The sequence below is a fragment of the Odocoileus virginianus genome, chromosome 23 (genome assembly GCF_023699985.2).
Source record: "Odocoileus virginianus isolate 20LAN1187 ecotype Illinois chromosome 23, Ovbor_1.2, whole genome shotgun sequence".
Classification (NCBI taxonomy): domain Eukaryota; kingdom Metazoa; phylum Chordata; class Mammalia; order Artiodactyla; family Cervidae; genus Odocoileus; species Odocoileus virginianus.
Window position 1 is genome coordinate 48,591,086 of NC_069696.1, and position 14,687 is coordinate 48,605,772.

General features: G+C 37.9%; 1 protein-coding gene across 1 annotated transcript in view; it reads left to right on the top strand.

Annotated features, from left to right (window-relative positions):
* The window catches only part of SLC5A8 (solute carrier family 5 member 8), a 57,305-nt gene that overhangs the window by 16,876 nt on the left and 25,742 nt on the right, over nucleotides 1–14,687 (top strand). The window contains exons 4-7 of the mRNA XM_020881155.2: nucleotides 4,638–4,705; nucleotides 5,927–6,081; nucleotides 8,771–8,911; nucleotides 13,017–13,146. Of these exons, the coding sequence (XP_020736814.2) occupies nucleotides 4,638–4,705; nucleotides 5,927–6,081; nucleotides 8,771–8,911; nucleotides 13,017–13,146 (494 nt within the window). The remainder of the gene's footprint in view (nucleotides 1–4,637; nucleotides 4,706–5,926; nucleotides 6,082–8,770; nucleotides 8,912–13,016; nucleotides 13,147–14,687) is intronic.

The following is a 14,687-nucleotide window of genomic DNA, read 5'->3' on the forward strand; positions in this document are numbered from 1 at the left end:
ATTCATTCATGTTGGTACATGTATCAGTAATTCATTCCTTTTTAATGCTAGTATTTTATCATATGCATCTACAAAAATTTGTTTATCCATTCTCTTGTTGATGGATGTTGGGTTGTTCCAGTTTTAGGCTATTTTGAATGAAAGCTGCTAAGAACATTCTTGTACAGGTTTTGTTTTGTCTTGCTTTGCTTTTTGACATGTTTTCATTTTTAGTGGATGAATACCTGGAAGCAAGATAAAGTTAAATATACACCTGTTCTGACCCACATGTTCAGACCCACAGGGTAATCACATGTACAGAATTTAAGAGAAACTACCAAATAGCTTTTCTAAGTTGTTGTATCATTCTACATGCCCACCCCACAATCTATAAGAGTTTCAGTGATTCCATGTCCTTGCCATCAATAGTCAGCAAGAAAATACAAAATAAAACCATAGTAAGATAATAGATGGTACAACTAGAGTGGCTATAATGTTGTACCATCTATTATCTTACTATGGTTTTATTTTGTATTTTCTTGCTGACTGTTGATGTTGAGCTTACTGGCTCATTGAATAACAAAATCAATGCAAAAAAGACAAATAACCTAACAAAAAGTGGACAGAAGACTTGACCTGTCATTTACATGGTCTGTCTATCCATTACTTGGCCTATTTATCCATTTACCCAGGCATTTTAAAATTTCTCTCAGTAATGTCTTTTCATCATTTGCAAGTATGGAAAAATACAATTGCCTTCTATATGTTGATCTTCTATTCTGAGAACTTGCTAAATATACTTACTAATTCAAGTAGGCTTTTGGAAAATCCTTTGTGGTTTTCATGTTGTTTCTGAATAGAAACAAAGAATATAATCAATCTGATTTCAGTATTGACCATCAGGTGATATCCATGTGTGGAGTCTTCTCTTGTGTTGTTGGAAGAGGGTGTTTGCTATGACCAGTGCATTCCCTTGGCAAACTCTGTTAGCCTTTGACCTGTTCGTTATGTACTCCAAGGCCAAATTTGCCTGTTACTTCAGGTATCTCTTGACTTCCTACTTTTGCATTCCAGTCCCATATAATGAAAAGGACATCTTTTTTTGGGTGTTAATTCCAGAAGGTCTTTTAGGTTTTCATAGAACTGTTCAACTTCAGTTTCTTCAGAATTACTGGTCGGGGCACAGACTTGGATTACTGTGATATTGAATGGTTTGCCTTGGAAACAAACAGATCATTCTGTTGCTTTTTGAGATTGCATCCAAGGACTGCATTTTGGACTCTTTTGCTGACTATGATGGCTACTCCATTTCTTTTAAGGGATTATTGCCCACAGTAGAGAAACAATGGAAACAGTGAGAGACTTTTTTGGGCTCCAAAATCATTGCAGATGGTGACTGCAGCCATGAAATTAAAACACACTTGCTCCGTGGATGAAAAACTATGACCAACCTAGGCAGCATATTAAAAAGCAGAGACATTGCTTTGCCAACAAAGGTCTGTCGAGTCAAAGCTATGGTTTTCCAGTAGTCATGTATGGATGTGAGAGTTGGACTATGAAGAAAGCTGAGCACCAAAGAATTGATTCTTTTGAACTGTGGTGTTGAAGAACACTCTTGAGAGTCCCTTGGACTGCAAGGAGATCCAACCAGTCCATCCTAAAGGAGGTCAGTCCTGGGTGTTCATTGGAAGGACTGATGCTGAAGCTGAAACTCCAATACTTTGGCCACCTGATGCGAAGAGCCGACTCATAGGAAAAGACTCTGATGCTGGGAAGGACTGAAGGTGGGAGGAGAAGGGGATAACAGGATGAGATGGTTGGATGGCATCACTGACACGATGGACATGAGTTTGAGTACACTCTGGGAGTTAATGATGGACAGGGAAGCCTGGTGTGCTGCAGTCCATGGGGTTGCAAAGAGTAGGACACAACTGAGAGACTGAACTGACTGATGAACAGAAACAGTTTTACTACTTCTTTTTCTGTCTGTATGCCTTTTACTGCTCTGTCTTCATACACTGTTAATGTAGAAAATTATATTGATTTTTCAAATGATAAACCAATTTTTCTTCTTGGGATAAAATTTACTTGGTCATAATGTATTAACCTTTTAATATATTGGTGAATTTGATTTGCCAGTATTTTGTAAAGGATTTTTGCAGGTTATGAGGAGTATTGGCATGAAATTTACTTTTCCTTAAATGTCTTTGTCAGGGTTTTTGTATTAATTATACTGACTTTGTATGGTTTGGAAAGTGTTCCTTCCTCTATTTTCTGAACAAGGTATAAGACTGTGTACTTATTTCTTAAATGCTTGAAAGAATTCACAATGAAGGCATCTGAGCCTGATACTTATTTTTGTAGAAAAGTTTTAGTTTATGGATACAGTTTCTGTAATAAATATAGTCATTTGGATTTTCTAGTTTTTATTCAGTCAGTTTTAGTCAGCTGTCTTTTTTAGGACATTAATTCATTTAATCTAATTTGCCAAGTCATTGGCATAAAGTCATTTGAAATATCCTCTTGTTATCCTTTTAATGTTTATAGAATTTATAGTGATGTCCCTTCTTATTGTTCCTAATATTGATATCTTTTCTGTCCTTTTTTTCCTTGATGTATCTTGCTAGTCTTTTATTGATGTTTTAAATTTTTTCTAAGAACTAGTTTCTGGCTTTGTTGATTTTATGTATTTGCTTTCTATTTCACTGATTATGTCTACTGTTTCTTCTACTTAAATTTGGGCTTAAATTTTTTAGCTTTTTAAGGTAGAAACTTTGATTTTAAATCTCTTATTTTCTAAAATAATATTTACAGCTATAAATTATATTGTAAGTACTACTTCATTTGCATCCCACAGGTTTTGATACCTTGTGTTTTTTTTAATCATTCAGTTCGAGATATTTTCCAATTTCTCTTGTGATTTCTTTTACCCATGGGTTATTTAGAAATGTGTTACATAATTTTCAAATATTTGGTGATTTTCAAACATACCTTTTTGTTATTGGTTTCTAAATTAATGTTAGTAGTAGTAGTAGCTAGTAGTAGTCAGAGGACTACTGTGATTTTAATTCTTTGAAATGTATTAAGATTTGTTTTACAGCCCAGGATATGGTCTCTGTACCTGAACATTCCATACATTTTTATACAGGATGTTAATTGTGTTGGGGACAATATTCTATACATGTCAAAATTTCAGCTCGTTAATTTTCCAGGCTCTTGGTTTTATTGATTTCATTACCATGGGGTTATTTAATGTTCCCTAGTCCTCTGTATTTCTTGTGAAGTATATCTAGAAGCATTCTCCGACTTCATTTCAACTTTTTGGAGACTATTTCATAATGCAGTTTTCAACTCTTTTGAGTAAATACCAAAGGACACAATTGTTGAATTATATTACAAGAATATGTTGAGTTTTGTTGGAAACCACCAAACTGCCTTCTAAAATGGCTCTTGCCAATTTGCATTCTTACCTGCAATGCATGAAAGACTTATGTTGTTCCATCTCTTTGCCTGGCATGTGATGTCAGTGTTCCAAATCTTTACTATTCTAACAAGTGTATAGTAGTATCTCATTGTTTTAATTTGCATTTCCCTGATGACATCTGATGTGGAGCATCTTTTCATATGCTTATTTGTCATCTATATATGCTTTGTGAGGTATCTGTTAAGGTCTTGGTACGGTTTAGAATCAGGTTTTTTTTTTTTTCACTGTTGAGTTTTAAGCATTTTGTATGATATGGAGAACAATCCCTTATCAGAGGTCTTTTGTAAAATTTTCTTTCAAATCTGTGGGCATAGAGTTGTTATCCTTCCATTAAAAAATATAATTTGACACACTGCTTCTTTTTTTAAAAGTTAATGAATGAATTAACAACACATTAATAGTTGTAACTCATTACTGCAAAAAGTTGAAATTAAGTCTGAGAATGCTTCTAGGTCTAGTTCACAAGAAGTACAGAGGACTGGGGAACATTAAGTGACCCTTGGTGAAGGAATCAGTAATGACACTTCCATGGTTGCAGCATGTGAGCTCTGTAGTTACAGCCCCCGGACTCTAAAACACAGGCTCCACAGCTGTGACACGTGGGCTTGGCTGCCCCAAGCCATGTGGGATCTTCCTGGATCAGGGATCAAACCCATGTCTCCTGCACTGGCGGACAGATTCTCATCCACTGCGCCACCAGGGAAGTTTTGCCCCTCTACTTCTTAAATAAATGGTAACAAATAACATATGTTTTTCTCTTTCTTGGTCCCATTTTAGTAACATGGACAGCTTGTCTTTCAAGGATTGGTAGAAAAATGTGTGTATTTGAACCATGACAACAAATATCCTATGACCCCATTCAGTCTGGGTAACCACCTCCCAATATCAAGCAGTTTCTTAGCTTAATTATAATATAAATGCTTTTTCATGTATGTGATGTAGCCAGTGTTGGATCCTGTATAGTGTCTGAGGATAGACGCCAGGTCTATTTAACTCATCAAATAAAATTTGAACTCTATTTGTTTTGGTACATTTTTTGAGATTTGGGCCTAGTTTAAGGTAAAAGGGTATAGAGGTAGGTGCCTGATAAATGATATAGCTTCCCGCTGATGATTTTTTGAGAAGTACTGGTATATATTTTACAGTAATACATGCATTTTCTTTTCTTCTACAGTCACGGGATTTGATCTGTGGGGCGTAGTAGTGGCTACTGGTGTGGTCTGCACATTCTACTGCACTATGGTATGTCAAGAACCTTATTTCTCCTTTTACCCTATACACTTGCTTTGCAAAATTAAAAGTTTCAATCAATGCATGCTGCAGTCTGGGTTGTTTATATTTCCTTCCCACAATAGCTTGTTTTTTATAAGGAATATTCAGTCCAGGGTAAAATTTGATCCTTTGTAAAACATTGATCATAACTGATTTTTTTTCTTCATTTGAACCATGCATTGGTCCCCAATCTCGTTTCATAAATTGCTTTTATTGTCATCATGTTATTATAGCTATACTCACAATATTCCTTAGCTTAGTAACCTGAGAAAATTTCCCATTGCCTTTAGGCAGGAGTGACAGTCAAAATATGTAAGAACCAGTGTGGCATGGGCACTGATATTATCACTGACGCTGATCCTTACCAGTGGTGCAAGTCTTGTGCAACCTGTGATACTCTAAGTCTTAATACTTTAGTTACTCGATGATGTAGACGACAAGGTCCTCAAAGAGGGACTGGGTCAGGTTCTGGAGGGGACACTTGGGCAGTGACTAGTACAAAACAATTTTAGTTTTTCAGTAGCTGGTATGTCCTTCTTTGTGCTAATCCACTTGCCAATACAGAAGATGTGGGAGAGGTGGGTTTGATCCCTGGGTTGAGATGATCCACTGGAGTAGGAAATGGCAACCCACTCCAGTATTCTTGCATGGACGATCCTATGGACAGGGGAGCCTGGTGGGCTACAGTCCAGGGGATCACAAGGAATTGGATCCCCTCAGAGCACACACGCATGCCTTCTTTGTGCACACTGTTTGACTACCAGTCCTGCCTATAGGATAAAATCTATGATGCTGCAATTTGACCCTGAGTTTTCTTCCTAACAATATCCCCACACCACTCCACTTTGCTCCAAAATATATATCTGGACACACTAAGCATGCCATGTGTTTTGAATTCTGGGAGCCTAGCAGGCTGCAGTCCACGGGGGTCACAGAGAATCGGACGTGACTAAGTGGCTAAGCACATGTTTTTTGCCCACGCTGTTTTCTCTGCTGAGAGACCTTTCATTTTGGATTCTGTTTATATTTGAAAGTTGGATCTAAGTACTACCTTCCTGACTATCTCCCTTGGGTGCACTTCTTGGCCAAGATTCCTGTTTTCCTTATCTTTGACCAGGAGAGTGTATAAGCATGTAAGTGCTTAATAATGTCTGGTAGAAGCATTAATCCTAATGTACTTTTTTCTCAAAGGGTGGTCTTAAAGCAGTTATCTGGACGGATGTTTTTCAAGTTGGAATCATGGTGGCTGGCTTTACATCTGTGATTATAAAGGCTGCATTGGTTCAAGGTGGAATCAGCACTATTATAAATGATGCCGCCAATGGAGGAAGATTAAACTTCTGGAAGTAAGTTGTTTTTGGTTAAGTATTTACTTCTTGGTTAATAGAACATTCCTTTTTTTTTTTTTTTCCTGTAGAAAGTCTCTTGGCTGAAATAATAAATTTACATTAGAAAACAAACTAACCATTAAGGTCATGGTAAAAAACTTGGAAGCTGGCACATAAATATGTAAGGAGTTTTCACTTTAAGGGTGGAAGCAGTCAGGTGGTATTTAGTTACATGGTGCTGAGGATGGTGCTTCCTTCTGAGAAGGGATTGATAGGAAAGAGTATTTTCTTCCAGAAATTAAAATCTGAGATAGGTTGAAAGGTAGGGGTAGGGAGAGAAGGGAGGATATAGTGGAGAGGTAAGGAAAGGAAACCTCTTAAGGGAAAAGCACTGAAAGATAGTGATTCCACTTTGACAATTCTTTGTTTCAAGCAGCCTAGAGAATTCCTCTTTTAATATGGCCCTGGCAATATATAGTATATTATTATTATATATGTCTGTATTTTATATGTGAATATTATTTAGTGTATATTATGTAATATTAAATATTATTTCCAGTATATTGACTAGAGAAGTTATGGCCAATGCCTCAGGTATCAGCGTTACATAAGATATAATGTCTTCAACAACTGTTCAACTTGCTTAAAGAAGGCTAATGGAGAAACTAGATATTTCATCATAAATTTAAAAGACTATTTAAAACACTTTATCTTTTGGATTGATGGTGTCTTCCTCATACATCATGTTCAGTGTGCGGGTGGCGGGGAGGTGCTCATTTTGACATGAACCAGCTAATTTTCTTTTAAAGCAGCCCTGCTATGAGATTAGCAAGCTGAAATTGCTGGCAAGAGGAAAGAAAATCACTTTACACTTGGCGGCTCTCTTCTGGTTTTCTGAAAGAAGGTGTTAGTGTTTGAGAATAACATTAGAAATTGGACAGGGTCAATGTCTTAATTTGCAAGAATGAGTTACAATGAATCAACTCCAACTGTTCTCAATATTTTTAAGGAAAATAGAGCCTCCAGTTGGCCTAGCTTAAGCTTGATTCCATCCATTAGCTAGGACAGAGTAGAACATTTTGATTGACCATCATTTAGACTGTTTAATGGAGAAATGGTTATTTTCCCAAGGCAAACCTAGGTTGCTGTTACTAGAAGTGTTAATTTCTCAGTCACGTCCAAGTCCTTGTGACCCCGTGGACTGTAGCTCACCAGTCTCCTCTGTCCGTGGGATTCTCCAGGCAAAAATACTGGAGTGGGTAGAAGAGTGGGGAATAGATACCAAGAGACAGAAACAACCAGTGGCCACTCAGTAGACCTGAATTACTTCCAAATCTCTTCCTAGTCAGCTAGGTTGAGGGGAAAGGGTATGGAGTCAATCAATTTTTCTGCAAAATAACTGTCAGTTTATATGAAGGGTAAACACATTGCTGCATGAAATAATAACTTATAACCTGTAAAAGATTCCAAAAAGTAAAAGATTAGACATTTTTATGACCCTTACAAGGTTTCCAACAAATAAGGAAAAATGAAAAACCTTATTGTATATCCCTTGTTATTCAAATATGTCTTGAGAATATGATGGTGGGCAATAAATCTGCCCTGGGTAGGATAAACGAAGAGAAGGATTTTGTGTTGATATTTTCCATATGGTCTATAGTTGGCATATGTATTCTGTATTGCCAAAACCAAAACCACTAAATTGGATGTTTTAAATCTTGTCTTACTTTCTTCCAGTAACTCACAGAACCCTTTGGCTCTTGACGTTTATTAGCTAGTATAGTAGTCACTTTCTTTATGGGAGAAAGGACCAACACCCTTGAAACTCTTAGACTTTGATATTAACTATTAGAGAATGGAATAGAGGCTCTCATCTTTCCATTAGAATGCTGAAAACATAAAATTGTAGCACTTTACCCAAATGATCTCAAATATAAACTTTGAAGTGAAATGCAGAATTTCAGAAATGCAGAATGCTTCCATTAAAGCTAATTTTGCAGAAAATTTTCAAGCTTATATTGTGTATCAGCGATGAAGGGACTAATTCCTTCCAAGATGATACAGTAAGAAGAATTAAAAGATGCACTGAATGTGGAAGTTGAGCTTTCTTTGTAATCATATTTTGTTTAAGCACTGTAATGTGACTTTCAACTGTGAGTATGTAGTTTGTACACACAGCCTTTTAAGAACATGGTTATAATGACATGGTAGTTTTAAACATGAAAACCTTTAAACTGCATTAATTGAATTCTTCAACTTGAGTATAACGTAGAACTAGGACTATAAATGTTCTGGGAGAGGAATTATACACATGAAATGTGTCAATATTATGTTTATTTCAGTACCATATCTGTTGCTCCAGTGTACCTAGGAATTGCTTGCTCTCTCTTTCTTCAGCTTCATGCTCTTCTCTGATTACAGCATGGCAGACTTGTTTAAATAACTTCCTGTGGCCATAGGAGAACAGTTTCTATAAACGTTCACAATGATTGAAACATTCATTTTGCCCCCAGTCCTATCCAGAATTTCCAAATCTCTGAAAGTATCAATTTTTTTATTTCACTCAATCTGTACACATTTGTGTGTGTATATATATATTTGTTTATATTTATGTAAGTATACATTGCTTGCTTCCAAAACACTCTAGAAAGATTTCTGTAGTAGTTTACTGAGAGTTCAAATTTGTTTTCTGTTTGTTTTCATTTAGCTTTAATCCTAACCCTTTGCAAAGACACACGTTCTGGACGATTATTATAGGAGGGACCTTCACATGGACCAGCATCTATGGTGTGAACCAATCCCAAGTGCAGAGATATATCTCCTGTAAAAGCAGGTTCCAGGCAAAATTGTAAGCCAAACTATGGTATATGAATCATGAATAACTATAATTGTCTTTATGGATGCTCAGAAGTCAAGCTTTGCTGGAGTTTCTCTTTTGTATCATGAAATTCTAAGAGATAAATGATATACTTACAAAAGGATCACATAGAACAAAGTGGTACTGTATGTTTTGAATCAGATATTTTATTTTTTTTTTGAATCAGATATTTTAAAATTTTTATATCAGGGACTTCTGTTTCTTTTGTCTGCCTTCTGATGGATGAGGATAAGAGGCTTGTGCAAGCTTCCTGATGGGAGGGACTGGCTGTGGGGATAACTGGGTCTTGCTCTGGTGGGCAGGGCCACACTCAGAAAATCTTTAATTCGATTTTCTCCTGATGGGTGGCGTTGTGCTCCTGGTTGTCCAGTAGTTAAGACTCTGTGTTTCCACAGCAAGGGGTGAGGGTTTGATCCCTGGTTGGGAAACTAAGATCCCACATGCCACATGGTGTGGCCAAAAGAAAATTTATATCAATTATTAAGTAAAACAAACCTTATCAAATACATAGGCATTTGTTTTGTATCTGTGTAAGGAAATATAAGGAATAAAAATTATAAATATGTGGCTCTTATCATAAAGGACAGAGGATGAGATGGGTGGATGACATCTTCGACACAATGGTCCTGAGTTTAAGCAAACTCTGGAAGATAGGGAAGCCTGGTGTGCTGTAGTCTGTGGGGTTGCAAAGAGTCAGACATGGCTTAGCAACTGAACAACAATCATGATGGAACCTAGCATCAAATTAGGAAAATATATGCAACTATGTGAAAAATGAAATAGCACTTAGAGGTATAACAGTTCCCTGAAACAATGTAACAGTAGAGGAAATGTTCTAGAGCATTGTACTGCCAAATGTGTTGTTTCATTTTATATTCAGACACAGTTGTGGGCTTATAACCTGGTTCTAACACTTGCTACTTGAGTAATGGGGTGAGTTTCTTAGACTCTCTGAACTTCAGTTTCTAAACTTATACAATGAGCATATCACACATCTTGTGGAGGAATTATAAAACACGTTGTTTGTCATGCATGTGATAGGGATCCAGTAAATGTGAATTCCCTTTTCCACCTCAAATCCTGGGATGTGAAGGCAGGGATGAATGAGAGATTCCTGTTGAGCAGGCAGGTCCTGAAGGAAGACCACGTGTGGGCTGGTGGCAAAGAATAGGAGAGCATTCCAGGTAGGAAGAGCGATTTGCCCAAAGCACAGAGGTTGTCTTCTGACCTCTTATCATGAGCCCTCTGGAGGGCTTCCCAGGTGGCACTAGTGGTAAAGAACCTGCCTGCCAAAGCAGGAGACATAAAAGATGCGGGTTCAATCCCTGGGTTGGGGAGATAGGAGATGGCAACCCACTCCAGTATGCTGGCCTGGGAAGTCTTGTAGACAGGAGCCTGACGGGCTACGGTCCACGGGGTGGCAAAGAGTCAGACACTACTGAAGTGACTCAGCACATGCATGTACCGAGGTCAGAGCGACAGCATGGTCAGGGGAGTCTCCAGCCCATCTCGGCCTAGGCAGAGTGTGAGCAGTGGCTGGGTTTTTCTCAGGAGGCCTCAGATAAACTTGGTGAACAGCATTCTTAATACTGGTAAATAAAGCTAGGTTGGCTTTCAGGCATTTTGAAGCTTTAAAACTCTAAGAGTAACAAGGTGATTGCAGTAGGAGGAGTAGCAATTCTATTTGTATTAAGGGAGAATATTAAAAGTATGTGATGTCACATATCAACATATGAGAGTAAGTTGGTTTAGACATTATCTATGTTTGGTAAATTTGGCAATGGAAGATCTATATGAATATGAGTATAGTAACTGGATATGGAATCCCCCAAAAGTGAGCTTAAGAATGCTGATGTTTTAAGACACTTTAAAGGAATATAATTTATATATCCAGTAATCCATCCACATTAGAGCTGATGCCCCTCCCAAAGTAACTGTGCACAGGCTCTTCTTTGGGAACATGTTTCTTTGAGAATATGGAGCTCAAAAAGCCCAAGTTTATGACTAAAAGAACAGCATTAGAGCTTTCTTAGTAGAAAACAATTTCCTTCCGAATAGTCCGATGGTCTCTTTAACAAGCGCTCAGGGGAACCATTTTCTCCCAGTTTCTAACATTGGCTCCATGGAAAGAATGAACCCCAGCCAAAAAGTCAAGACCTACTGACATTGATTGACTAGACAGGGTATCAGATGTTGATAAGTGGTCTATCTGACTGGCATTAAAGTAGAATAAAACAATAGGATAAGACATTAACTCATATATAAGTGAGGTGTGGTGACTGAGTAGGAAAGTGTCTGGGTATATTTCTGGTGATTTGGAGATGACATATAGTTACATTACTTTTAATTTTTAAATTTTTTGAATTTTTTAATTTTTTAAAACAGTTTTATATTGGAGTATACTTGATTAACAATGTTGGTTTAGTTTCAGGTATATAGCAAAATGACTCAGTTATACATGTATCTATTATTTTTCAAATTCTTTTACCATTTAGTTTGTTGCAAAGTATTGAGCAGAGTTCCCTGTGCCATACAGTAGATTCTTGTTGGTTATCCATTACTCATTAGGCAGTAACAAAATACACAGTGGATGTAGTCAATCAAGGGAAAAGACTAGAAATCTGTTGTTTGGGACTTCTTGCAGGTTAGGTTCTCCTGGAAGCAGACTTTGAGGTGGAGGTTAGCATGCCAGAGTCTCCTAGGAAATTACCACTGTAGAAGAGAAGGAAGGGGAGATTGGCCAGAGGGAGAAGGTGGACTGAAATGCAGTCTCAACAGAGGCCTCAACAGGAGCTTTAGAGCTGAGATGACCCTTCAGGCTGTTCCAGGTTGGCTTGAGGGAACTCAGCCTTTAAACCTGAATCTAGTCATCATTTTGTGCAGGCTGCCCTGGGGAAGGAGGTAAGAGTTGGTGGTGGTGTGAGCACCTCTCTTCAGTCCAGGCGTCCACTATAGTGCCCCTGGGGGGAAAACGTTAGCCTTAGTGGGAGAAATATTTGCTATCAACTGCTTATTAAAATAGGGCTTCCCTGATAAGACATAGCATTCAATGATATTAACACTAGTAGTATCACTAACTCCCATTTAACAAGTGGTTATTACATGCTATTGTACTATATGATAGACACTATTTTATTTAGTCTTACATATAACTCAGTGAGGTATGCATTGTTATTTCTGGCTTTCAGTGAAGAAACTGAGGATCAGAGAGGTTAATTTACTTGCCCAATGTCACATATGGTAGAGAGAGCCAAGATTTATGCTCAGGACTGACTCCAGTGCTATTACAAAAACCTTTACATTCTACTGGAGCACATACCATGTATTGAAATGCTGAACATTATTTTGGAAGATATCTGTGTAGGAATACAGGTTTGCCTTTCCTATTTAATGGATGGCATCACAAACCACATTTAAACAACTTTGGTGAGTTGCTATGTAGATGCTAACAATGTCAAGCAGTTTATAACTGCATCACTTTAAAAGGGAAAATGAATAACAGTCACTGCTCTGTTGACTATTAAAGTCTCTATTTCATGACAAAAGGTCCCGAAGTAGTGTAATTTTGTTACAGTTGTCCTTTAGTCACTAAGTCGTATCTGACTTGTTTTCAGCCCCATGGACTGTAGCCCACCAGGCTCCTCTGTGGGATTTCCCAGGCAAGAATACTGGAGTGGGTTGCCATTTCCTTCTTCAGGGGATCTTCCTGACACAGGGATCGAACCTGCATCTCCTGCATTGACAGTTGGACTCTTTACTGCTCAACCACCAGGGAAGCATGAAGTAGTGTAGTTAAACAACATTATAAAGCTAATAACGCCCATGGAACTCTGACCTGGAGGATACATTCATTCAGTGACAAAACCCCATCTACTCCAAATATTTCCAAATACAGTGTTGATTGACCTCATAAACAGAAGGTTAGGCTAGAATATAAGAAATAGCATTTTTGACACCCAAAAGAGAATGCATGTCTATTGAATGTAGTCATGAATGTCTCTTCTGTTTAACAATCGATCTCATCTTTGAGATGGAAATTAAAATTGTCATGTACTTGTTGTTTTCACTTCATTAGGTCTCTCTACATCAACCTCCTGGGACTCTGGGTGATCCTCGTCTGCTCGGTGCTTTGCGGGCTTGCCCTCTATTCCAGGTACCATGACTGTGATCCCTGGACCGCCAAGAAAGTGTCTGCACCAGACCAGGTCCAGTACCATGTCTTTCTTATGTGCAGGAATGACGTTCCCAAAAGTTATTAGCTGGGAAGAGAGTGCTCATGTTCTTGTAAAGTACCAGCAAATAGGCACATTATTCATTTTTAGTTTCTATAAAGCATTTGGAAAATTTTTATTTTAGCAGACTTAACAAGAATGAAGAATGCTACTTCCAATATTAAAATACTGAGAGATTTCCCTGGTGGTCCAATGGTGAAGGATCTGCCTGCCAATGCAGGGGGCACAGGTTCAATCCCTGGTCCCAGGATGATCCCATATGCCGCAGAGCCACTAAGCCTGTGTGCCACAACTACTGAAGGCCGTGCTCTAGGGCCCAGGCTCTATAACAAGAAATGCCACTGCAGTGAGAGACCTGCACACTGCGATCCGAGAGTGGGCCTCTCGCTACAGCTAGAGAAAGCCCAAGTGCCCTAACAAAGACACGGAGCCAAAAATAAATAAATAAAAATAGAAAATATATGGAAATGCCTGGAAAAATTTTCAAGGCACCTCGTGCATTGACAAAGAAGCTGCAATACAATTGCTTAATTTGTGAAAGTGAAAGTTGCTCAGTCATCTCTGACTCTTTGTGACCCCATGGACTTTACAGTCCATGGAATTCTCCAGGCCAGAATACTGGAGTGGGTAGCCTTTCCCATCTCCAGGGGATCTTCCCAACCCAAGGATCGAACCCAGGTCTCCCACATTGCAGGCAGATTCTTTACCAGCCAAGCCACAAGGGAAGCCCAAGAATATTGGAGTGGGTAGCCTATCCCTTCTCGATCAATCTTCCCAACCCAGGAATCGAACCGGGGTCTCCTGCATTGCAGATTCTTACCAACTGAGCTATTTGTAACCTAGTGTAATTGATATGATTACTTCATGCTAGCCTAGCCTATACCCTAATGAATGAATTGTTATAAAGTCTTGATGGCATACAGTATAATAGTCATATTCATAATACAGTGTTAGAAGCATTATGTGTTTTTTTTTAAATCTTACTTCTGATGATTGGTTATTGCAGTTTCTGCAGTTATTAGAGAGAGACATACTGTGCAGTAACACAAGTCTTTGAAATGAGTAATAAAACAGTAAGAAAACCCTAACATGTTGCATGTTGTTTTCATATTAAATATCACTCACGTCATACCTGTGTAAGGATAGGTTATGCACTTCAACAAAGTCATGCATATGATGTTCTACATGTATGTTTTTCTATATTAAAAAAAATCCGCATATAAGCAGACCCATGCAGTTCAAAATGATCTTGTCCAAGGGTCAACTGTATAAGCAGCTCTAATTACATTTTCAATCCTGAATAGTGATTGAAGTTCACAGGTATAAATCTGAGTCATCAAGTGAAGTTATATTAAGTGAATGCTTATTACTTAAGCACAGAGGTATGTAAAAATGTTTCCTTTAAATTGATTTATTATTCCAAAAAATGAGAACAGCTGCCTATCTCTGAGCCTTTTCTATATTCTGTGTGCTATACTAAGAACTTACATAGGTGATCTAATTTAAGTTTTGTA